Source organism: Labeo rohita, chromosome 18 (genome assembly GCF_022985175.1).
Source record: "Labeo rohita strain BAU-BD-2019 chromosome 18, IGBB_LRoh.1.0, whole genome shotgun sequence".
NCBI lineage: Eukaryota > Metazoa > Chordata > Actinopteri > Cypriniformes > Cyprinidae > Labeo > Labeo rohita.
The window spans coordinates 19,154,717-19,181,319 of NC_066886.1; the positions used below are offsets into that span (position 1 = coordinate 19,154,717).

At 35.8% G+C, this 26,603-nt stretch overlaps 1 protein-coding gene across 1 annotated transcript; it reads right to left on the reverse strand.

Annotated features, from left to right (window-relative positions):
• Positions 1-1,568: 1,568 nt before the first annotated feature.
• Positions 1,569-26,076, reverse strand: tbrg1 (transforming growth factor beta regulator 1). The gene is given in 16 exon segments (XM_051135337.1): positions 1,569-2,290; positions 5,071-5,234; positions 11,077-11,147; positions 11,149-11,188; positions 15,977-16,074; positions 16,244-16,390; positions 16,529-16,668; positions 16,753-16,985; positions 20,171-20,241; positions 20,320-20,532; positions 21,037-21,099; positions 21,371-21,407; positions 21,515-21,597; positions 21,679-21,736; positions 25,680-25,820; positions 25,918-26,076. Coding segments are annotated over 15 exon segments (1,620 nt in total). The 5' UTR covers positions 25,796-25,820; positions 25,918-26,076; the 3' UTR covers positions 1,569-2,204.
• Positions 26,077-26,603: the final 527 nt, after the last annotated feature.

Genomic DNA, 26,603 nt, shown 5'->3' on the forward strand with positions numbered 1-26,603 from the left:
TTTAAAATATAAGCACAATGTAAAAACATGTATGTACATCATTAAAAATGTACCAATTTATTAATTTAAATGTAAGTACATGGTAGTTAAGCCCACCTAATATAAAGTGGGGGCCTTATATATTTTAAGTTGAAGAATAAAATGTAATAAAATATTATATTTTGCATTTTATTTTATTAAAAAAATATATATATATATATATACACACACACACACACACACTTTAACATTTTATTTTATATTTAAAAAAAAAAAAAAAAAAGAAAAGAACACATACTAACTTGTTTTCTGTTTTGGACTATAAAAATAAGTCTCAGTCATTTTTTAATGTGATGGTTCATCACTAGAGGGTGTTGATCTGGCATGAATCAGTCTAATTAATATACAATTTTAACGGATCTCAGGTCAGTTTTATAATGTATGCTCAGTTTTTTTGAATTTCATTAGTCAAACATGTATAATTATAGAGAGCGATAATTTTCTAATTGGCCTAAAAAGTCAAACCCTGTCTAATAACATAAGCACTACAAATCAATAAAATAATACAAATCATAGACAAACCTCATATTTAATAGTACTTAATCATGTGTAGATTACATTTAGTAGATTACACTTTCATAAATACATTTATAATTGGTTTGTAGAAGCCAAAAGGTGTCTTGGATTATGTTCAGGTTGCATTTACAAAGCATACAGTGTTTTGAGTGCTTCGAAATAGTAAATCATCTTACAAATCAACTGGTTTAACTGATTCTGGTTTTCAAAGAGCTTTGCTGCTTCTTTTGCTAAGGAGAGTGCAGCATACGCAACTAATTGTCCTACAATGTGACACTTTTTTAATAATATAGCATATTCAGTTCAAAATAAGGTAGGGTGCAGCTTCATCTCATGCATCGATGGCTGACTGGATCATGAAATTTTAAGCAATTTGAAAAAAATAAGAGGACTGGGTGATGTCAGCCAAAAAAAGAAAGTATCCTCAGAGCACATTTTGTGTCTTTGAGATAATGTGTACTGTTGAATAATTGACAAAAAGAACATGAAAAAAGGACTAAAAACATTAAGAATGACTAAAAATGCATTCAAAGCTGTGAAAACAGCAAAAATGCACAACTGACGCATATATGGACATAAACTAACAATTAAAAATTACAGATGATTTATAAGCCACGTTTACATTATATTTAGCATCTGATGTGTCAGCCTCTGTGTTGTAGTTATTGTCACTGAGGCATATGATATAAAGGCATCTGTTTTTCACAGCTCAACACTGACATTTAGTGGTCGTCTGAGGTATTTTAACCTTGAAAGATTATAATACAGGGTGGGCCATTTATATGGATACATCACACATCAAACTTATTGGGAATTTCACAAGAAAAACAATGGTGTGCTTGGTTTTAACGTAACTTTATTCTTTCATGAGTTATTTACAAGTTTCTGACCACTTATAATGTGCCACAAACAGGATAATATCACCAACCATTCCCATTTTAATAAGGTGTATCCATATAAATGGCCCACCCTGTACATTTCCTTCTCATTCCCACAAGATATAAGCATGACTGTCAAGGTGTGAAACTTGAAGTTTAATGAAATATTACTCACATTTACCACAGAATGGCACTGCAACACAAATACCAACAGAGGTATGATGTCAAAAGATTCTATATGAAATCTGTTATTCGAGGAGACCTGTTCTCAAGGTACAAAGACTTCTCATCACACATATGGAATGACCTACAATGACAGATGAAAGCCGTAAGGGTTTTGCTTATTGTATTGTTCAGCTTCAGAAGGAGCCTTTGAGCTCTAGAGAACTGGTGAAACAAGTTGAAATCTTATAGTAGCTTACTAAAAGCTTAAGGGTTGATGTAGTCCATTTTCATGTCGGTTTTATCTATAGTATTTCACAGTGTACTCTTTATTAACGCACATAAACAGTACAAAAATAGCAACATAAGGATTTAGCTTTTTTTTTTTTTAATGTAAAAAAAAGTCTGAAATTACTCCATACTGCAGCATGCATGGATGCATCCAGTAGAGCCAGCAGATCTGCAGATTTGAGTGCCACATAATGATACATGATAGGCTTATTTATAATTTAGTTCCACTTCTATAAACATGACCCATTTGGATATGAATCAGTTTGAAACCTTAACCTTAGTTTGAGCTCAATGTTACACAAAGGTGTTTGAAAAAGCTCAAGTGTTGGAGAGAGAAGTTACAGCGGTCTGCAGCGCTGCTGAACTCAGAAGGTGAGACGCGAGGTTAGGCTGTTGTGGACGCACTGTAAAAGAAACAAATTTAATTAACATATTTCCTTCTTAAAAGCCAGTCAATTTAATTATTATGGCTATCATCTGTTTCAGTTTTTAAAGGAAAAGTCCACTTCCAAAACAAAGATTTACATATAATGTACTCACCCCCTTGTCATCCAAGATGTTCATGTCTTTCTTTCTTCGCATTTAAACCTCCAAAATGCAGTTTAAATGCGACTTCAAAGGATCCCAAATGCGGTTGTAAACGATCCCAGCAGAGGAAGAAGGGTCTTATCTAGCGAATCGATCAGTTATTTTCATTAAAAAAATAGAATTTAAATACTTTTAATCTCAAACGCTCTCTCCCTGAACTCTGTGTATTCTAGTTAAAGACAGTCAATCGTATTTTGTCCCTCAACTTCAAAAATCATTTCAAAATCATCCTACATCGATGCAGAAGTACCGACCAAGTCTGTAAAAAGTGAACATGCAAAGAAGATCAAACACCCTCAACAAAAAAGGTAAAACAGCGATATAGGGCGATTTCGAAGTTGAGGGAAAACATGAGATGGGAGTTTTCCGCCATACCCTAACTTCGACATACCCTAACTGTCATGAACCGGAACAAAAACAGTCCAGGCAGAGTAAGACAAGACGAGCGTTTGGCTTTAAAAAGTATATAAATTGTATTTTCTTTATGAAAATAACCGATCGTTACGCTAGATAAGTCCCTTCTTCCTTGGCTGGGATCATTTACAACTGCATTTGGGATCGTTTGAAGTCACATTTAAACTGCATTTTGGGAAGTTAAAAATCGGGGCACCATTGACTTTAGACCAGGTTTAAGTTGGTCAATGGCACAGTCTATTTCAGTTGCCTCATTTGCTATTTAAACAAAGTGGTGCAGGACGTGAAACTGCATCAGGCTGAAACTAGCAAAAGTCAATTGTGTCTTGCCTGTCGTCGCATTGCACCAGGTGTATGATAGGGCCCAAAGATTGTAAAATTAGAATTTTTAATGAAATCCAAGAGCTTTCTGACTCTCCATAGACAGCAATGCAACTGACCGTTCAAGGCCCAGAAAGACAGTAAGGACATTGTTAAAATAGTCCACGTGACACCATAAAGCTATGAAGGTACAAGAACACTTTTTGTGTGCAAAGAACAAAAAAAATTTACTTTATTCAACAATTTCTTCTGAAGAGCTGGCTATTCTAAAATAGAAACCCATGTGCTACGCCTTGTTTACAAGCAGAAGAAATTTTTATTTCTTTCAAGTTTAATGGCATTTTTGCTCAAAAGTAAAAGCTGTAAAAAAAAAAAGATAGTTCATTGTAGTTTTAAACTATTCTTTATGGTCAGAACATGACAAATGCTTCACGTTTTGGAATTCTTTACACTTTTTCAGTCATTTATCCTTAAAATAAATTCAAAATGTTCTAATGAGTAATACTGTTCAAAATCAACTGTTGCCTCATGATATTAATACTAATAAAACATCTTTTTTCTGTCTCTTAGAATACAAATTTGATATAGACTGAGTTAGGATGCAGATCAGTAATATCAAAATCAGTAATATTGGCAAAAAACTTATTCTTATATGGTGAAACTATATATATATGTTTTTTTTTTTATTAACCATTGGTCTTTCATTATAGCATACATTTAGATCATGATAAACCACAAATACATCAGAAACCATATTACATTTTTACCATGGTATTATGTATTTGTATGAAAAACAGTAGTCTACATACATTTAGTATAAATGCATAAACGCTATAGCTTAATCACAAAAACATTGTATAATCATTCTATCACTCCTCCTTTAATACAGGTCTACATTAATAAGATAATTTTTTTTTACACAAATACCCACATTTCTTACACAATACCATGGTGCAGTTAGGGTCACTACAGTAAATCTATGGTAAATGATGGTGATTTGTAGATTAAAAAGCCTTCTGACTGTATCATTGCGCACAGCGTCTCTCCTGTTTGTCAGCACTTTCTCATCTGGCTATAAACCGTTCTTCGCTGAATTCAAGCGCTTTATACTGGATCTCACAGCGCTGTTTAGTGTTCATGTGACCGAGACTCACCAGCGAGTGAACGCATCTGCTCTACTAAACTTTGAGCTGAACAGATAAACGATTCAAATGGCGCTTCAAAAGACCAGCGCTCTTTTGTTCCACTTTTGCCGCATAAACATTATATTGAACATGTCAAACTTTTGTTATCTTTTTGTTTTGAGGAAATTTATATTGCGCGATAATTAGCATTAGCGATTTATCGCCCAGCCTTACTATGTCAGATCGCCGGCTCCCGTGTCGGCAACACTGCACGCATACGTCATGATACTCACATCCAAGACTGACACTTCCGAGAAGAAATTGTGGAATGAAGTCTTTATTTTTGTTTTCTTTGCACACAAAACTTATTCTCGTGGCTTCATAAAATTAAGGTTGAACCACTGATGTGTCAGGCTATTTTAGCGATGTCCTGCTACCTTTTTGCGCCTTGAATGTGTCAGTTGTGTTGCTGTTTATGCAGAGTCTGAAAGCTCTGGGATTTCATCAAAAATATCATAATTTGTGTTCCAAATGTGATGAAGGTCTGGAACGGGTTTGGAACGACATGAGGGTGACTAATTAATGACAGAATTTTCATTTTTTGTTAATTAATATGAAGATGCTTTGAAACAATTAGTAAAGAACAAAGCACAATATAAATAAATGTGACTTGACAACCACGAATATGTTAATAATTATGCAATAATGATTTGTTGTGGTTTGTGGTGTTGTCTGACCTGTGCTGCTGTGTTCTGTTGTAAGGTTCTGACTGGTAAGGCTCTCCTCACAGTTTTGCACTCGCTGAAACGACTCAAAGTTCACAGATGCATCATCTTCCGAAAGGCCATGCGCCACCTGTCCGTCACCAGGCCGACAAACCTCAAAACGCACCCACTGATAACTGAAGTTGGGAGGAAAAAAAACATACTTAACTGACATTTGAAGTGACCCCTCTTATGTCATTAGGGCCAATTAGTGTTAAATCAACCAAATTTTAAAAAGTTTCCCTGGGTCAGATTTTTGATTTTGTCTTTTTTCTGAAAAAAGATAAACATGTATAATGATGAAAGCCAAAATATTCATTGTCACAGTATATTGACATGTATATTTACAGAGTAATCCACTCTTTGGTAGAGAGCAGTCAAAATGAAAAATTTCATCTGAGACTTGGAGCCAAAAGATGGCAGCACCATTATATTATTTTTGCACAGAGATTGGTTTCTCTGTTAGTGAAATCTGATGACTTCAGCAATCTTTGTTGCAGTATAAGTCAGTGGTGACCACTGAAAAATAGGAAAAATATATATATTTTTTTCCTTTTTCCAAGGTTTGCATGCCAGTAACTAGTAACCAGTAAAGTATTAAAAATATAGTAATGCCCTTTCAGATTTTGTGTCTTAACAATCTTTCCATTTGGCATCTTCTTTTTTAAGGCCCTATATCGTTCAGTTTCAGAGATACTGCAATCCCAATATGGCTCCAGGAGTAAATTGTAAAATTGTACACATTTTCAGTGGTTAAAAACCAAATGTGGGTCTTTTTACATTTAGCTGATACCTTTTTTCTTTTAAAGAGGAAGGTCTGAAAGGTCCCATCGAAACAATTGCAAGTGCAATAAATATTCTTTTCCCAAGTTTGTAAGTTTGAGCCTGTAGCTCAAAACGCATTAAAAATATCTCAATCTTTTAAATTCTGCTTTTTAATAAACATTTCTTTTGTAGCTGAGGAAGATTTTATTAACTAAAATATAGAGGAATTGTGTCCAAATTAATTTACTATTATAATTATAGTCCTACTTATGTGTTGCTGGGCCTAGCACATTCTATGTTGATGTAAGAGGCCCATAAGTATGGAAAAATAGACAAGCCCATATGATTAATATTTGGGCCCCACTAGCAGAGCCATATCTCTTGTTATTTTAGGGGCCACTAAGAGGCCGTTAAGGAAAACCATCTGTTTCCCGTGATAGTATTTACCTTAAGACCCCCGCCCCAGTGATTTAGGGTGACATGCTTTCGTACGGAGACCACTATAAAACCGGTCCTCGACCGAGTAAAGATTAGTTCTCTATAGACAACTCGGCTTGATTGTCTCGGCAATAAAGTCTATCTTTTGGCACCAAAACCCAAGACCCAAGAGCAATTCTTTGACGGGGAAAAGGGGAAACCACAACATAGCCTTCCTTTTCAAGGTGCTATATGGTTCAATCCCAGAGATACGGGGAGCCCAATGTGACTTAATGTTCAATTTGTTGAATGTTACCCAATTTTCAATGGTTGAAAAGCAAATGTGGTCTCTTTGCATTCAGTTGATCTTTTTGTATTTATAGAACAACGTTTAAAGAACAAATATTATTGAAAGTAGAAATCTATCTTGCTTTTGCATACAACTGCATAGAACACACTTGTCTTAGTGCCAAAAATGTCCGTTTTTCCTCTATAGTCATCATCCCTTGAGTTACAGGCAAGCAACCTTTAGAGGAAAAAAACTTAAAAAAAAAAAAGTTTTTCTATTTTTCAACGGTCAAAACTGGCATATACTGCAACAAAGATTGCCAAAGTCAACAGATTTACTAATAGACAAACCAATCTCTGTTAAAATAATATAACGATGCTGTAACTTTAACCCTCCTGTAATCTGGCTCCAAACCTGAAGTAAAAAATTGCCATTTTGACCCCACTCTACAAAACAGTGATTCACTCAGTATATATACACATCTGTGAAATATACAGGTCCTTTTCAAAAAATTAGCATATTGTGATAAAGTTCATTATTTTCTGTAATGTACTGATAAACATTAGACTTTCATATATTTTAGATTCATTACACACAACTGAAGTAGTTTCAAGCCTTTTATTGTTTTAATATTGATGATTTTGGCATACAGCTCATGAAAACCCAAAATTCCTATCTCAAAAAATTAGCATATTTCATCCGACCAATAAAAGAAAAGTGTTTTTAATACAAAAAAAGTCAACCTTCAAATAATTATGTTCAGTTATGCACTCAATACTTGGTCGGGAATCCGTTTGCAGAAATGACTGCTTCAATGCGGCGTGGCATGGAGGCAATCAGCCTGTGGCACTGCTGAGGTGTTATGGAGGCCCAGGATGCTTCGATAGCGGCCTTAAGCTCATCCAGAGTGTTGGGTCTTGCGTCTCTCAACTTTCTCTTCACAATATCCCACAGATTCTCTATGGGGTTCAGGTCAGGAGAGTTGGCAGGCCAATTGAGCACAGTAATACCATGGTCAGTAAACCATTTACCAGTGGTTTTGGCACTGTGAGCAGGTGCCAGGTCGTGCTGAAAAATAAAATCTTCATCTCCATAAAGCTTTTCAGCAGATGGAAGCATGAAGTGCTCCAAAATCTCCTGATAGCTAGCTGCATTGACCCTGCCCTTGATAAAACACAGTGGACCAACACCAGCAGCTGACATGGCACCCCAGACCATCACTGACTGTGGGTACTTGACACTGGACTTCAGGCATTTTGGCATTTCCCTCTCCCCAGTCTTCCTCCAGACTCTGGCACCTTGATTTCCGAATGACATGCAAAATTTGCTTTCATCCGAAAAAAGTACTTTGGACCACTGAGCAACAGTCCAGTGCTGCTTCTCTGTAGCCCAGGTCAGGCGCTTCTGCCGCTGTTTCTGGTTCAAAAGTGGCTTGACCTGGGGAATGCGGCACCTGTAGCCCATTTCCTGCACACGCCTGTACACGGTGGCTCTGGATGTTTCTACTCCAGACTCAGTCCACTGCTTCCGCAGGTCCCCCAAGGTCTGGAATCGGTCCTTCTCCACAATCTTCCTCAGGGTCCGGTCACCTCTTCTCGTTGTGCAGCGTTTTCTGCCACACTTTTTCCTTCCCACAGACTTCCCACTGAGGTGCCTTGATACAGCACTCTGGGAACAGCCTATTCGTTCAGAAATTTCTTTCTGTGTCTTACCCTCTTGCTTGAGGGTGTCAATGATGGCCTTCTGGACAGCAGTCAGGTCGGCAGTCTTACCCATGATTGCGGTTTTGAGTAATGAACCAGGCTGGGAGTTTTTAAAAGCCTCAGGAATCTTTTGCAGGTGTTTAGAGTTAATTAGTTGATTCAGATGATTAGGTTAATAGCTCGTTTAGAGAACCTTTTCATGATATGCTAATTTTTTGAGATAGGAATTTTGGGTTTTCATGAGCTGTATGCCAAAATCATCAATATTAAAACAATGAAAGGCTTGAAACTACTTCAGTTGTGTGTAATGAATCTAAAATATATGAAAGTCTAATGTTTATCAGTACATTACAGAAAATAATGAACTTTATCACAATATGCTAATTTTTTGAAAAGGACCTGTACATCTTTATACATCACATTTATTTTTTGGCTTTTATCAAGTATACACGTTTATCTTTCTTCTGAAAAAATATTAACAAGATCAAAAATTTAAGCCAGGACATTTGGTTGAGTTGACAGAATGACCCACTAAAAAATCCACTGTTATGATCTAAACCTCAAGGTTATGAGGTTTACTAATAACTATGAGGTTGTCAAACCCTGGATTACGACCAAGACGCAAGATTCTGAGAACAAGGAGGTGGATACCAGTAAAAGTAACATTAATAACAAAATAAATAAAACAAAACAAAGTGGTATCTATCTCACAGCAGACAGCTGAATAAACAAACAAAACCACAATGTAGAGTCCCATGCCTGATCCTTTTTACCGTTTTGGCATTTCTGCAAAACAAAACCAGGCCAACTGCTCAAATTTCTTTTCTACAAAGTTCTTTCGAAATTTGAAATTGCAAACTAAACAATCTGTGGAAACCGAGAAAAACCACAGACCTTCCCCCTCATTTGTTTCCAGGAGTGGGAATCTTCAGGCACTTCACGACCCGATTCTGGGAGTCACGAACCGATTCCAAAACTATTCTTGATCTACATTTTTCCACAATTAATTCTTCTGCTGTGCAAATACATCTTTACAACCTTATATTTTAAACAAAATTGCAAAATGTTAAACAAAAGTTTCTTTGCTTTTTGGTTATAGTTGGAATCTCTGTATGTCAGTAGGAGTGCGAATCTTCACTGGTTTCACGATTCAATTCAATTACAATTTTCTTTATCAACTCAATATCACTATGCACATTCGCAGTTTTCAATATTACTGCACATGGCTACATTTTCATAGAAATTTTATATTAAATTTAATTTGTGCAAACTTTATTTTTTATTATATAAACAGGCTACTTTTTAAATACTTTATCACTTATTAAAATAAGTGTTCTTTAAGTATCCGAAAGTTTTTTCTTCGCATTATTGCCGTTTGATTATTTCTGATGAGATCATAGACAGTGGCAGCTTTAGCAGACTGTATTCACACGAACGCACAGATCTGTTTCGATATATCAGATGTCTTGTCCTGCTCTGAAAACATAACTGTGTGAACATGAATTTTGTATAAACGTGTTCAAAAATGGAAATGCATTTAACCGCAGCCGCAATCGATCTTCAGGACAACAAAACACAAAGCGCACATGAAAGTCCATCAGTACGCGAGTTTTGTGCATCTAATAGTACTGCATTCCAAACAGCATTAATGAAAGCATATCTAAAGTATAACACGGCGGGTGGAAGCACACACTGTCAAGCAATTCGCACCCGTTTAGCGGCTTTCACACCAAACGTGGAAAGCGCTGCGCTATGAAACCCATTCATTTCAACTGCTTGTACCGCACAAGGACGGCTTGTTTCTGCTTCGCACCCGCAACGAAAGTTCAATTTTAAAGTTCAAAATAGCTTAACTTTTTCCATTGTTCCACTTTCAGTGTTCGTTTTGAAAGCCGCAAATTCTGCATAACGAAGCCCGCCACGTCTCTAGCGTGCACACGTGCCACATGCGGAAAAAAAACAAGCTCAGAATCGATTCAGGATCGTTGAAGAGAGAATCGCGATGCATCTGATAATTGATTTTTCCTCCCACCCCTATTTATTTCTCCAATAGAAATTAGTAATGTACACAAAGTTCCATTCAGATAATTGGTCATTTAGGGTGTGCTCAAAGAACGTATCTTTTTAAATCAACAGGTACTTCAAAAGCCAACTGGTGATATTAGCAACGTTTTTGTTGACTGATAAAATGTTGAATGTTTCTGATGTCAGAGTGGGGAGAGTGAATAACCAGAGCTCTCTTCCACCCTCAATATCACGAATGAGGTGCCGTTGAGCAAGACACCGAATCCCAAACTGCCCAGTTGGTGCTGGAGCAAATGGCAGAATTGCTCACTGCTCCGGGTGTATCATGACAATGGCAGAACACTCGTAACTTCTTCATTATGAGTGTTCATTACTAGGTCCTTGAGCTGGGACTCGAACTCGGGACACCTGAAGCGCAACAGTGCTACATGTCATGTACATGTCATGTCATGTACATGCCAATGTACTTGAACATTTTAAGACTAATAACAGTGTTCTGTGTTCTCACTTTTAACATACTTCACAGTTTGCTAATGGTTTATAACTATTAATTATGTGCTGTTACTGTCATTAGGACTATATTAAGAATTTCAACTTTAAGCACACCCTAAACGTAGACCAATCTCTGCGAAATTTGGTTTGTTTCCATTTCTCATTAAGGAGAGTTCACTGGGAGGGTGAGAGCAGAAGATTTTAGAAATCCAAAAACAAGGGCCACCCTATACACATAAAAAAGATAATCATATTGTGACGTGTAGATTAAAAATGAATGCTACTTACTTGCTGCATTTGCGAGCCCCAGGGCAGCTCTGGATCAAGTTCTGAATGGTGGGGTGAGAAAAACCAAAAAAAGTCTGCTCCAGATGGGACAATGTTGGTCAAGGGTCTGCCCCTAGAATAAGAAAAACCATGATCAGTTTGGGAACACATTCTGAAGTAGTTACAGGGTTAATCAAAAACATTCCCAGGTAAGATAAGAGAGAAGAATGGTTAAAGGAGAAGTCCACTTCCAGAACAACAATTCACAAATAATTTACTCAGCCTGTTGTCATCTAAGATGTTCATGTCTTTCTTTCTTCAGTCGTAAAGAAATCATGTTTTTTGAGGAAAACATTTTAGCATTTTTTCCCCATATGAAGGACTGGTATGGTGCCCCGATTTTGAACTTCCAAAATGCAGTTTAAATGCGTCTTTAAACGATCCCAAATACGGTTGTAAACAATCCCAGCCGAGGAAGAAGGGTCTTATCTAGCATAACAATCAGTTATTTTAATAAAAAGAATACATTTTATACACTTTTTAATGCCAAACGCTCGTCTTGTCTTACTATGCCTGGACTGTTTTTGTTCCGGTTCATGACAGTTAGGGTATGTTGAAAATCTCATGTTCTCCCTCAACTTCAAAATCGTCCTATATCACTGTTTTACCTTTTTTGTTAAGGGTGTTTGATCTTTTTGCATGTTCACTTTGCAAAGACTGGGTCGGAACTTCTGCAATGTAGGATGATTTTGAAATGATTTTTGAAGTTGAGGGAGAAAATATGGTCGGAGTTTTTCGACATACCCTAACTGTCTTGAGCCAGAGTACACACAGTTCAAGAACTGCAAGACAAGACGAGCGTTTGAGAATAAAAAGTATTTAAATTGTATTTTTTAATGTAAATAACTGATCGATTCGCTAGATAAGACCCTTCTTCCTCAGCTGGGATAGTTTACAACCGGATTTGGGATCGTTGAGTCCGCATTTAAAGTGCTTTTTGGAAGTTTAAAATCGGGGCACCATAGCAGTCCAATATATGGGGAAAAATGCTAAAATGTTTTCCTTAAAAAACTATTTCTTTACGACTGAAGAAAGACAGAGATGAACATCGTTGATGACAAGGGGGTGAGTAAATTATTTGTAAATTGTTGTTCTAGAAGTGGACTTCTCCTTTAAAGCAGAATTATAATAATCCCTTAACATGTCATCTTGACCTCTAGATCATTTTTGTAATACTGAGTGACCAGAAACTCTGGCGATCTTCCACTTCCAAGGGAGTCACATTTAACCCTTAAGTACGCTGCTTTATCGGAATGGTACGAAACTCAGTGACTTTTATGGCAGTCACTATGTGACCAAAAAAAAAAAAAAAAAAAATTGTGGACTTGATTCGAAAAAGCTAAATGGTTATAAAACACTTGTGTTGCTCAAGGTCAAAAATGACCGCCATACGCAAATGGGAAATATGCAAAAATACTAAAATAGAGGATTTTTGGTGTGTACAATCTACAAATCATTCATGATGCAGAAAAAGAGTGCACAGCAATGAAGGGGTGACACTCTAAAATATCAAGAGTGCAAAATAGACACACTACAAACACCCCACCCGATCCAACCCCACCCCACCCACAGACACACATACATAAACTAGTGCAACTGTAACACAAATCAAGGTTTGGCAAATGCATTCAATAAAATTAATAATTCAGCCAAAAAAGCAGCAAAAACGCAGATGGAAGTGGTTACACTAAAGCATCAAAAATACATAACCGACACATACACACAACACACTATTATATACACACCAATGAACTGGTGTGGCTGTAACAATATGACAAAATTGAGCCAGAAGTAATTAATTTTAATTACTTAAATAAGATGTTGAAATCAGATTGAATAACCTCTGATAAAGCATTACGGTTAATCTCTCTATGTTCAGGTTTGACTGTAGTAAAATTCATGCAAAAACTGACATTTTAAACCAAAATAAAAAAAAAAAAAAAAAAAAAAATCTAAACCTTCACAAAAAGAAATTTGGAATACATGGAATTGCAGATGTTTTTCTGTTTTTACTCCCACCAGATAGCACTAATCTGACTCCAAAAAAAATGGAGTTTAAAAGCATTGTCTCTATTTTAACATGTAATACTGCCATAATTGAAAAAGAATATAAAAATCTTAGAAAACAGTTCTTTAATTATTTTCAATAGGAGAAAATTGATCAATTATTGCACAAATATTAATTAGTACAATAAAATTCTCTTAAAATACAAAATAAAGAAAAAATATTACAGAAAAAATATATTACATTGATTTTACTGAAAGTTACATTTCAGGTGGTCGGTCACTTTTTACCACGAACAACACAAATGTGACTCCCAACTGAACAATACTAGAGGGTTAATCAGTAAAAACAAGATGTGTAGAGTGACAATGAATAGAAGAAGGATGTCTAAGACAAACAAATAATAGGTCTTTTTTACGCCAAGCTGCTCTCCTATCAATGTAAGCCCTCAAAGACCTACCTAACTGGACATAGCTACAATCTTGTGTCAGTTTGCTGGCAGTGCAGCCAATGAGGGGACAAAATCTTGAGTAGAAATACTGGATTGGGCCACAATGAGACACTACTGAATCTATTACTCAGTGCAAACAGGGAGCACTCACTGATAAGGCATGGATTTCACTCACATGCTTTGCTGTTGTAAAGGCCAAGAGGAATGCTGTCTTAAATGACAGCCATTTAATATCAGTAATACTGGTTCAAATAGGGGTTAACACAGGGAATTTGAGATCTATATTCAATTCCTATGTCGGATTCCGCACACCACGTGGAGGATACAAACGATTTGCAGCTTTCAGGAAGGCAACAACCGCTTAGACCCAATACACTGAACTGTGTATTGGATCAGAGCATTGCGACTACAACACCAGTCACAAAACACTCTCCACAAGCACACAATTTTCATGCAAATGCAACAAACACATTCAAAACAGTGTTCCTGGCCAGCTGTGAACACTGCAAGAGAGGCCGGCAGGCCCAAGGGCAACACCCCCAGTTTCAATCACTCTGAATGTGGATGCCAAACTTTCTCTCTACTCGGTAGGTCTGGTCTGCTGGGTTGTCGACAAGGTTGTCTTCAAATCAGTGGTAACGGTGGATCTTCTCTAGTCAGTTGTGGTCTAGTGCATGCAGACTCAGTGATTGTGCTTCATTCCTCAGGAAAACCCAACGAGGCAGTGAGACATTTGACTGTCCGCAAACACATCTACCGCTGTACATTCTCCAGATCATGTGCACCACTTCTGAGTGTAGAGTCCAATCTCCCTGAGACACCCTGCCACATGAAAGAGCATCTGCAGTCTAACTACGCTGGCCTGGCAGATACGCTGCCTAGATGGAAAACAGGTTGGTCTGAGCCAAGGCAAACATATAACGAGGCAACAGAAGCACACTCTGTGATCTTGCATCTCCCTGATGATTTATATATATATTTAAAAATAAAACATCATCCTGTTATCAGTGCACAACAGAACATGTTTTCCCATGAGAAGAGACTAAAAGGTTTCCAACTCTGACTTTAAACCAGTTCTGTAAATAGTTTATATATCCGGTCGCTGCGATACAGGTTAATAAATAAATAATCCTTAACTGTCAAGGATGAAAGAGCTCATAGATATTCTGAAGAACTCTTCAGCAGTCAGCTGCACAAAATATCATCCCATCTGATTTAATCAAGCGATTAGGCAAGCGAGAATGAGAAATAGGATTTGGGGATGTGATAAAAACAGGAAATGTATGCTGTAAAAAAAAAAAAAAAATCCTTTCAAAAAGTTGTTTCAACTTAAAGTGCTCCTATTATGCCATTTTAAAGGTTGCTAATATTGTTTTATGAGTCTCCTAAAACAGGTTTACGTGTATGCAGGGTCAAGAAACACTTTTGTTCTCTCCAAAAATAGATTTAATTCTACCTAATTTCTAAATGATTCGTAAACGACTCGTGCGAAGCAGTTCGAAGAATCAGTCTCTCTAAACCCCTCCTTTCCGTGAGCCCTCACTGCTGTGATTGAATGGGTTTTATAGCACAGCGCTTTCCGCATGCGGTGTAAAAGCCGCTTCGTGCGCCAACTTTATCATTACTCCAACTAATGAGACAGACAGACAGACAATCTGCATCAATCACAAATTTTTTTAGACTACAGTGGGTCCACAGCTGAACAACAGAACTACAGAAGCCGGAGTTAGCTGGTTAGCAAGACATGTGCAGGATTGTTACACAACTACATATTTTGAACGATCGCTAGAAAATACAATCTTTGTAGATTCATCTTTTGGAAGTGAATATAAAACAATTTTACTCTCACAGCGTAGGATACAGCGTCTTCTCGACATGATGTAAACCACATGGAAATTGTACTGTGTTTGTGGGCGGGCAAGTTGTTTGTGACGTAGAACGTGGGCGGACATTATGCAAATGTGTTACTTGTGATGTATAGCAGTAACAGAATAAGATTCGAATTCCTGACGACTCGTTCAGGCGATTGTGAGCCGACTCTTTTCTTTGATAGACAATATCTTTATTTATCCTGCACTGTTGGCTTCACAACTTTGCAGATAGTTTATGTTCACATACAGCTACATGACACACTGCATGAAAGGTCATATTTGAAAAGGCATAATAGGAACACTTTAATATAATTTGTTACCCTGTTGACTTAAAATGTTTAGTTTAGTTAGTTTAAATGACAACTGGACTATTTTAGTTGACTAAACTAAAAATTTTAAGTCAGCGGGGTAACAAAAGATTTTTTTAAAGTTGAAACTGTTTTTTTGTTTTTTTGTTTTTCCCACAGAGCTCACTGTGAATTTTTAAATTTTTAAATGCTTTAAAGTGTACTGAGTAATTCTACAGGACTTTACCTCCGGGCAGCAATGGCTTTGAGTAGGTTTGCGTGACAGGTGAGGGCTGATGAGGCCACTATCGCGTTCTGTGGGTCATCCTCTGGTGCAATCTCAAACTAAATATTACAAGAAGAAAAAGATGTAAGTTTCTGTTACAGACAATTTCTGAAGTAGTTTTACATTTAACTTCATAATGAGGGTTATTTGACCACTTTTACTGCCATAATTACAGAAGTACAAGCACAGATGTTTTTAAATGGAATATAGCATGTCTTAGGCATGTACCTGTGGTCCTTGACCACCATCTTTGATTTGGCAAGTGTATAGACACTTTTGATCAGGGTTCTTCATGCTGGCGAAAACTCTCGTGCTGCAGAACCCCACGGGATAGATGGCAGTTTCGTCATGAAACAGAGCCCTGTCTGTGATGATCTACGAAAAAAACACACAAACTTATTATCTTAAAAACTGCTAATATATAAATATTTATTAAAGAATGCTGCCTCACTGTGAGGAAAACAACAGTCATGACCTTTACAATATCACATTAAAGCTGAATGAGTTTCTGACCTCTCCTAGGCTGTACACAGTGAGTCCACCAAGCACGATGGGAAAGACAGGCCTCCCGGAAGAGTCCAGCGAAATGGGCTGCACAAGCTTGCGCACTCCTCCTTCTGCAACCTTCCTTTTCTTACAAATCTTCTTCATGACTAAGAGTTGAGTAAATAAACACTAAATAACTATTGAATCTGCAGTGTCAAAATACAGACACATACGTTGTAGAAAACACTCACATTCTTCCCTGCCATTTTCTCTTCCCCTTTCCTTTCGTTCTTTTTTGGGTTTCTTCAAAAGGCTGTCTTCAGATCCTGAGAGTCCAGTGGCCTGGCTGTGAGTCCCTGGTAGAGCAGTGCCCACCGGTGCGACGGAGCTCAACGTGGCAGGCGGGAGCGTGCTGCAGCTGGGAGTCGGGACAGACTCTCCTTCAGCCAGAGACTGATACTGTAACAAAGACTTCAGCAGGAATCTGGCGAAACAGTGAGAAAATAATCGGATTCGGAGTCAGGTATGCAACTCGTAATTATTAGATTACTGATAATTTTGACACATTTGATCTGGTTGACAAATCATACTAAAACAGTACCACTTAAACCTTTTTTTTCTCATTATTATTATAAGCCATTACAAACTTTAATCATTTATGGTACTACAAGGTTTTTTTGGTTTACATAAAAATTACTGTTGTACTACAGTTTTTAAAGGAGAAGTTCACTTCCAGAATGAAAGTTCACATTTCCCCACCCATGTCATCCATACATGTCTTTTTTTTCCCTCAGTCGCAAAGAATTTACGTTTTTTGAGGAACACATTCCAGGATTTTTTTTTTTTTTCCCATATAATGAACTTCAATGTAGCCAGTGGGTTGAAGATCTAAATTTCAATTTCAATGCAGCTTCAAAGGGCTCTACGCGATCCCAGCCCAGGAATAAGAGTCTTATCTAGCAAAACAATTTGTCATTTTCTTTAAAAAATTTATATGTATATACTTTTTAACCACATATGCTTGTTTTGGAATGTTTTCCTCAGTAACATTAATTTCTTTTTGACTGAAAAAAGAAAGACATGAACATCTTGGATGACGTGAGTAAATTACCAGAAAACGTTCATTCAGGAAGTGAGCTTCTCTTCAGTTCAACAAAGCTGCATTTAAGTGACCAAAAATACAGAAAAAAAGTAATATTGTGAAACATTGTTAACATTTAAAATAATTCTTCCAAATTTTACTTTATTTTTTTTTTTATGTAATCTATTTCTGTGATGACAAAGCTAAATTTTTAACAGCCATTAGTTCAGTCATCAATTCTAATTTTCATAAATAATTTTAATATGCTGATTTTGATCATTGTGATGAACATTTCCTATTATCAGGGTTTCTGCAGGTTTTATGAGGGTCAATTTAAGACTTTTAAGACCTTTTTAAGACCAACTAAAGAAAATTTAAGGGAAAAAAAAAATCAAAGGGAAAACAATACAGCAATATGTTCCCCAAGGATAGTTTGAGTTTTATTTTCACTTTCAAATTAGCAGCAATTCAGCGTCTAGCAATTGTTTGTTTGTAGGTAGTTTGAGTTTTCCCTCTTTTCCTCACTTTCCTTCAGTAAAAGTGCCATGCACATTTTACTTTCACTTTCATATTAGTGGCAATTTGCCATCAAGCAGTTGTTTTGTTTTTTTTTTAGTTTGTTTGCATTTTCCCTCTTTTCTTCACTTTCTTTCGGTTTTAAGCTTGTAAACAGCGCTGCTGCTGGCCAAATGGGGCCCTAAGCAGAATTGTATTGTTGTGCCACCTCGTTCATTATGGAATTAAAAAAAAAAAAAAAAAAAACACCTATTATACAGGGTCAAAATAGAACTTTAATAAAATATAAAAGTAAATGAATAAATTGCAATTAAATTGTATTATTTATAAATTACAGTTGTGGATGTAGACAGTTACCTATGGCTATGATTTTATTAGGCCTAATACAGTTGTCTAATTGATTTTATTATCTCAAGCATCCAGAAAACACACAAAAGAAAATTAAGCAGTTTTACTACGATAAAACCATGGTTAATTTTGGCAAGGGTTGTGATGTCCACATGTTTTTGTTAAAGAAATTATAGAAGCTGTAGCATTTCTATCACAAGATTAAGTGGATATTTGAATTAAATGTTTGATCACTATTAAACTATTAAAGGATTTGATCGTCCTGTAACAACAACAATTAATAGGTGGTCAGATTATTACTGACATTAAAACACGTTATTAACGTCAACAGCCAAAAAAGTTTCTCAGGATTATGAACGCACCTGAAAGTGATGGGACGGTGCCCCCCCCCTGAGAGTTGGTGCCCTACGCAGTTTGCGTACTCTGCGCCGGTACTGCTTGTAAAAGCGTCCTGCTCATTTTAAAAAGCGATTTAAGACTTTTTAAGACCTTTTTAAGACCCTGATTATTATCCATATTGAACAGTTGTCCCGTTTAATATTTTTGTAGGAATCATGATACTTTTTTTTTTTTCAGGATTTTTCTCACGAGAAAGTTAAAAACAACAGCATTTATTCTAAATAGTCACTTTTTCTCTTTAATGCATCTTTGCAGAATTAGTTTCATTCAGAAAAAACAAGAACTTTAGACAAGTATGTATGCAAGTATGAAGAGTTTGGGAAAAAAAAAAAAAAAAAAAAAAAAAAAAAACTCCATCAGTCAAAAGTTTTTGAACAGTAAGATTTGTAATGTTTTTGCTCACCAAGCCTCAATTTATTTTATGCAAGTACAGCAAAAACAGTAAAAAGATTTTAAAACTATTTAAGAACATATTATAAAATATATATTTTTTCCTGAGCAAAGTTACATTTTCAGCATCATTACTCCAGTCTTCATCGTCACATGATCCTTCAGAAATCATTCTAATATGCTGTTTTGCTGTTTCAGAAACATTATTATTACAATTATTATTATTATAATCATCAATATTTAAAACAGTTGAGAACCTTTTTTTTAGGATTCTTTGATGAATAAAAAGATCCAAAGATCAGCATTTACCTGAAATAAAAAGCTTTTGTAACATTATACACTATACCATTCAAAAGCTTGAGGTCAGTTATTTTTTAATAACTGGGAACAAGGATTTAGGCTTTAAAGCGATCAAAAGTGATGATAAAAACATTTACAATGTTACAAAAGATTTCACATAAAAGCTGTTCTTCTGGACTTTTGATTAATCAAAGACACCTAAAAAATCTACTCAGCTGTTTTTGACATATTATTATTATTATTATTATTATTATAATTATAATTATTTTTTTAGCAGCAAATCAGAATATCAGAATGATTTTTGAAGGATCATGTGACTGGAGTAACGATGTTAATTTCAGCTTTGAAATCACAGGAATAAAAAATAGAAAACAGTCATTTTATTCATTTCAAAATATTTCACATTTTTACTGTTATTGCTGTACTTTGGATTAAAGAAATGCAGGCCTGGTGAGCTGAAGAGACTTCTTAAAAAAAAAACAAAAAAACATTACAAATCATATTGTTCAAAACCTTTTGACTGGTAGTGTACAAATCAAATACAAAACCGGACTAAACAGCTCCACCGATTTTCAATACAGCATCTTGTTTTTAAATTAACTTAAGTAATTTTAATAAGTTTTGTAATATTGTACCTCCTTTCTTCTTTTGCCCGAACAAACTTCTCTTCCAGGTGAGCAATCTCATCATATAGTGCTGCATTTTCCTATCAGTTAAAAAGCACCAATTCAGGGATAGTTTCATGATATTTGCATGTTTTTGGTATAAAAACTATTTTACTTACAAATATCATGGCACGGGCAGCCTTGCGCAGACGCATGTACTTTAGCCTGTATTTCTCATTTTGGTTCTTGCGAGGACCCTTCCTGACCTTAGGCCTGGACTCAGCGTGGCCCGTTGGGGATGGCAGAGGTCCCACGGATGAGCCGGAGCCTGAACTTGAGAAAGTCGACTGGGCGGAGAATGCCTGCAATGCATGCTGTCTCTCTTCATCAGTCTGCATATGTGAGTCACAAATAATCAAAAGAGTTTTTGTCAGATTGGAATTTTTTTTTCCAGAAGAACAGTTTTTAGTGTTTCACACAGGCGTTACATTAAATTGCTGGAATCCATTTAAAAGTGAAGTGTGTCTCTTGAGTATGATGATCAAAGCAAGGGCATTATATATTGACTTCATAAAGAGTATAAACATAGCAGTTCTGTTCATTTTATGGTCCACTGGAATGTGGGCTGAATTGATGGAAAACGTTTAACAACTGACAAAACACACACTTCACCTTTAGAGCTGACCACATCAAATGTAAATTTAGATCGAGACTTTGATGCAGACTCCAAACAACATGTATAAAAAAGAAAATGATGATTGGACAGCAGAAAAAAAAAGCAGGAAAAGAACATCAAAAGGTGGCGCTTAAGTGATGTTTACAAACTAACTAATACAAACTATTTCTAAACTATTTTTAAACACTTACAGCTAACTGACATGTGCTTAACGACTTACCAACAGGGCAAAAACTCCATTTCTGCTTTCAATCCTCTTGAAGCGTCTGCTCCCTTTCTGTGTCTGTAACACACCGCAAAGCTAAAGCAAACGCTGCAGGCGATTTCTCATGTAGACTCTCTTAGCGACAGACTGCTCTGACTTTACCCTTTTTTCCTATATTAATCATTCTAAAACCATAATGAATGAATTAAACATGAAAGACAAATACACATGAAATCATGCACTACATTAACACATCGCTGATACTAAATGGAAAACATATTTAAAGTAAATATGGCACATGACTGACAGGTACCGGCATGACAGCAGTATAAGTAAACGCGAATCTCACCTCTCGATACATGACCGCCTCAAGACTTGACTTTGCACTGTAGAAGAGTCAGAGAAACAGTGTTTATTTTGACTTCTGTGCATGCCGTTGTAATTCTGAAGATATGAAATGAAGAAATTTTAAGGTTTAAAATCATTTCTTTACTTTGACTGCACCAGTCCACGATCAATGATCCGCTGCTTGATCTCCTTGATGTGCATGGGCCGCCCAGCCTCTTCAAGAACAATCTTAAACAATCAGAATAATCATTGATTTGATCGCAAGAAATGTGTGAAATAACAACAGCATGATTTAAAGCAGATGTTCACCTGAGCAGCATCAAGCCAAGTGAGATTGGGTTTATCTGCAACCTCATTAGGGGTTTCACTGAAAAAAAAATAATAATAATAAAAGAAGAGCAGTATATGACATACACTATTTCACATACAGTTGAAGTCAAAAGTTTACATACACCTTGTAGAATCTGCAAAATGTTAATTATTTTATCAAAACAAGAGGGATCATACAAAATGCATGTTATTTTTTTTGTTTAGTACTGACCTGGATAAGATATTATACAATAGTCCAAGAGAGAGAGAGAAAAAAAAAAAGTTAATTTATAAAAAAAAAAAAAATTACCCCGTTCAAAATTTTACATACACTTAATTCTTTATACTGTGTTCAATTCGCTAAATTACAACAGAAGTAATTTAAGGTTACCTTTCCTATAGAACAGGCCTATAATCTTTTATTAAACTAAATAACCTTATGGTATTATTCTTATTTACACGACGACATTGTAGTAGGTTCTATTCGGTAATGTTATAATGGATATAGTATGTGTGGACACCTATATTGAGTGTGTTCCGGTACTGGGGAGGAAGCAGAATAAAGTTGTCAGATGTTATGGCTGGCTGTCACGTTGTCCATCCTAAAATAGGTTAATGTTGCACCTACTAAACGACAGAACAGGCATGTCATTTCTGTCTCTACATGGACACGCGTCTATAATTTCTCCTCCTCCGATTTTTGGTATTAATTCAGATTGCGATATGCACTAGTGTCTGTGAATACTGAAACGCAAAAAGACTATTTAAATATGAAACCTGTATGTTCCGTTTGCCTCTGTATGAATGAATGGCAGAGACACGGGCTTGTTTACTACATAAACACTGAAGCACGCGTGACGCTCGCTGTGATTTTCGGCCTCCGCGTCTCACTATATGACGACATGAACACATAAATTTAATCTTGCCGTGAGTGTCACTTAATGTGAATTTTCATTTGAGAAAACTAGCATCATATCATACTGTATACAAACAAAAAATAAATGGCAACCCGTCAAAATAAAAGTACAATTTAACATGTAACAAAAATATATAAGTCTTGTATTACTTTTGTACAGTAAAATTTGGTCTTCATATATTCCTAATTCTGCCAAATTTAAATAAAACAATTAAATGATAAAAAAATAAATATTACTACAAGATTAACCACTTAATTGTAGAAAAAAATACTACAATTATTATTAAAACTTCTCAAACTGAATATTCACACAATTTTTCTTATATGCATTCATTTTAACAGTAAACCTCTGTTTGTATGGCGAACAAAAAAAAAAAAAAAAAAAAAGGAAGGGTTTAATTTTCATTTGATTAAAAAGAAAAATGTTTAATGCCTTTGTTTGATCATAAGAGAAATTAAAACAAGAATTTCTGGGAAAAAATAAGAAAAAAAAGCTGTAGGGGAAAGAGTGATGATCTACAGCTGCGTGTGTGGGTTATTTTCCCCCCCCAGTTCCCATGGATTCTTTTGGTATTCAGAATCTCTGTGTATTTAAAACCTTTCCAACAGTGACTGTATGATTCTGAGATTTGTTTTCCCACATTGTGGGTAACTGATACTCATATGCAACTATTACAGAAGGTTCAAACTGCAGGGCTCTCAAGTCTCAAGCATTCCCCGTGAGACACATTTCTACCAGTTCACACGCTCTCACGTCACACCTTATATTTCTCATGTTAGGTGAATGCTAATAGACAAGGCACAGACTTGCAGGGGAAGTTCATAGCTGTCTTGACAGTTAAATGGCATCTCTACCAGCAAATATCAGAAATTAGAATTTTTCGGGTAAATTATGTGATCCAGCTACAGTCATGTTTGTCACTAGGCAACATGGACGCATACATGCGGGACGAGGCGAGCAGTGGAATCGTCGGTTGAGGGCTGCCGCTTTTTCTAGCAGTGGAAGTGTTTTGTGCAGTTGAGGCGGTGGTCGCGTTGCAGTCACAGAGTGGATGATGCCCTTTGTATTTACTAAAAACTAACAAAATAAATGCAGTAAATAACCCCTTCTTCTGTGTTTTTTTATTTTTTTTCCTGATTCCTGGAGGAAATCACTTGCCTGATTTGCAAAATTTGCTCTCCAACAGTTCTAATCAAGTATTGGCTACTGGAAAGTAAGGAAAGGAATAGATAATTGGTAAATCTGATAAAAGACAGACAAATTGATCCAAATACTTTTTTAACTAATGTTTTCAACTGTTAATCCTTTCGAAACTTTAAAAGCAGGCAGGTTTAACCTTACAGTAGCACTCAACACTTGGCAGACTTACAAAATCCTTCATCACTTGAATTAAAATTATAATAATTTAATTTTAAAGCACAGCCACCACAAAATCAGACTTTAGCACCTAGGTTAGGTTAAATACAGATTGATAATCAGAAGATATCGTTTAATAGCTATGATAGCATTTTATTTTTATAATCAAATCCTTGCATCGCTATGACTGGAAACACTGGCATCTAACAATGCCTTGGAAAAATCAGTTAATCTTATTTAAAAAAAACAAAAAAAAAAAAAACATATACATAAACCCAAATTGGAAACAAATATATATTCTCACTCCAAATTTTTTTCTAAAACTTGAGAGCCCTGTTCAAACGCTCACTGCTCAGAGCTAGGGGTGTAAACTTTTGAACAGAATGAAGATGTGCACACTTTTCTTATTTTGCCTAAATATATATATATATATATATTTTCCATTTAGTACATCCCTTCAGAAGCTACAGAAGCTACATCTACCTCAGAAGACAAATAAAGTTAAAATTACCCTGAAGATTTCACCCCAGTTTTGGACTTCATCTGTACTTTCACCATAGTTTTTAATGTTGTATTTGTAGGCCACAGTAATGCAGGAATCTCAGTTATCAGTGTAACTATTATTTTTAGTACTTTATAGTAATAAAATAATATCAACTGATACTTAATAAACCAAGTGAAACGCATAGCACTTCTAAAAAAAGTGCACTTAATTAATACACTAGTGTATTTCACATCTTGTTTAAAAAACAAAAAACTGTACTTTCAAGTAATAAAGGGCCATTTAAGTATGTAAAGAGAATACACTTTCATGACTGGTTCTTAACGCTTAGACACACTTAAAAGTGCATTTTGTAATATCAAATTAAAATATTTACTTTAAATGACAGTTCAGCCAAAAACAAAAAATCTGTCATTTACTCACTGTCAAGTTTTTCCAAACCTGTATGAATATCTTTCTTCTGCTTAATACAAAAGAACATAATTGAAGTTGAAGAATATAGGTAACCAAACAGTTCATTAAAAGTAGGAAAATCATACAATCAAGTTTAGAATAGTTTTTTTTTTTTTTTTTAAGACAAATAGTTTGATCTACAGTTATTTTGACATGTTGACTAACACACTACAGCACATGTAAAGTACTTGATTATAATTTTAACTGTAGTATTTTTCAATTTTATATTATAAATATATTCAATTCTAACCTCATTGCACACTAATCTGTAAGTACAAATATATTTAAATACATGACACATTTTTGAAAACAGATTTAGTTCACACGTAATTATACTCATTTATATTATTTTTGCTACAAGCACTCTTTTTAAATATATGCTAAAGATTAACTGTTTTTCACAAAGGACACAGCTTTTACCTTGCGTGTGATGCCAAAATTCTGTCTAGGCAGCTTAGTATTTTTGTTAAAGCAATGATAGTGAAACACACCTAAAACCACAGTAAACATAGACAAACTTAATTATTTCCACTCAAATGCAATTGCACAATTACGTTTCCCGGTATTTACACAGCAGCTGGATGTGCTACTACCTACAAAATAGTCCTACCATTATATTTTACGAATGATACGTAGTAAAATCGTAGATACGGCGAATTTAGGTTAGAGTAATTCCATACAGTAATTAAAAAAACAGCTTTTCTGGCGTCTGAGTCTACGTGAAGGGAATTTTGGACAAACAACGCATTCATCCTCTTGCCCAAAAAACTCACGCGTCCAGACTCTCAGCGGCTCCAGTCAGGCTATTCATGCTGTCCAGCGCTGGAAAAAGAGAATAACTGCCCTGTCCATCTGCCTCCATCTCGGACTCAAAGTTCAGGGAATCCATCACTTTCCGTCCGGTGTTTTTAAACCTATGTCGGAGGCCAAACAAAACATTAACCGTGCTAAGCTAAAAACAGAACGACACACACATTCAGAAAGCCAAGATACAGGGCGATGTAGGGTCACCTGCGATCTCACTCGATATTATCAAATGTGTGTACACTCATACTGTGCAGAAAGGAAAAATGAGTTATCAATGCAGTTTTCAATTTGCTGACATCATTAGTTTAGCTTTTGATTTCAGACCTCATGGGAACCACTGATCGATTGATTCAATCGTTTATGTTGCGGGGGAAACATTTAAGGAGCACACATTTTCGGGAGCTTCAGCGCCGTCTGTTGGATAACGTTACTTAAATAAAATGTCGTCACTGCAATCAATCCCAGAATGTACTGACAAAATATCTATATTATGTATAATGTGCATGTAACACAATAATTTACATTTACAATATATATATATAAAGCATGCAGTAAAGAGCATTTTGTAAACAGTTTTAAAGGAATATGTGCAGTTACAGCATGTGAACATCAGTGCAAAACATTGTAGGTACAAAGTAACAATCACCTATGTACACTTTCAGTTTGTTAAAGGAATAGTTAACCCAACAACAACAAAAATATTAAAAACATGGGCGGATGCAAAATAAATGTGGGTGGGTCCTCCGCCCTGGTAAAAAAAAACAGCATATGCTGGTAGGTATGTTTTGATGCTGGGATGCTGGTTAGGTAGGTTTTGATGCTGGTTTAAGCTGGTCCTTTGCTGGTTTTTGCTGGTCATGTTGCTGGTCAAGGACCAGCATAAACCAGCT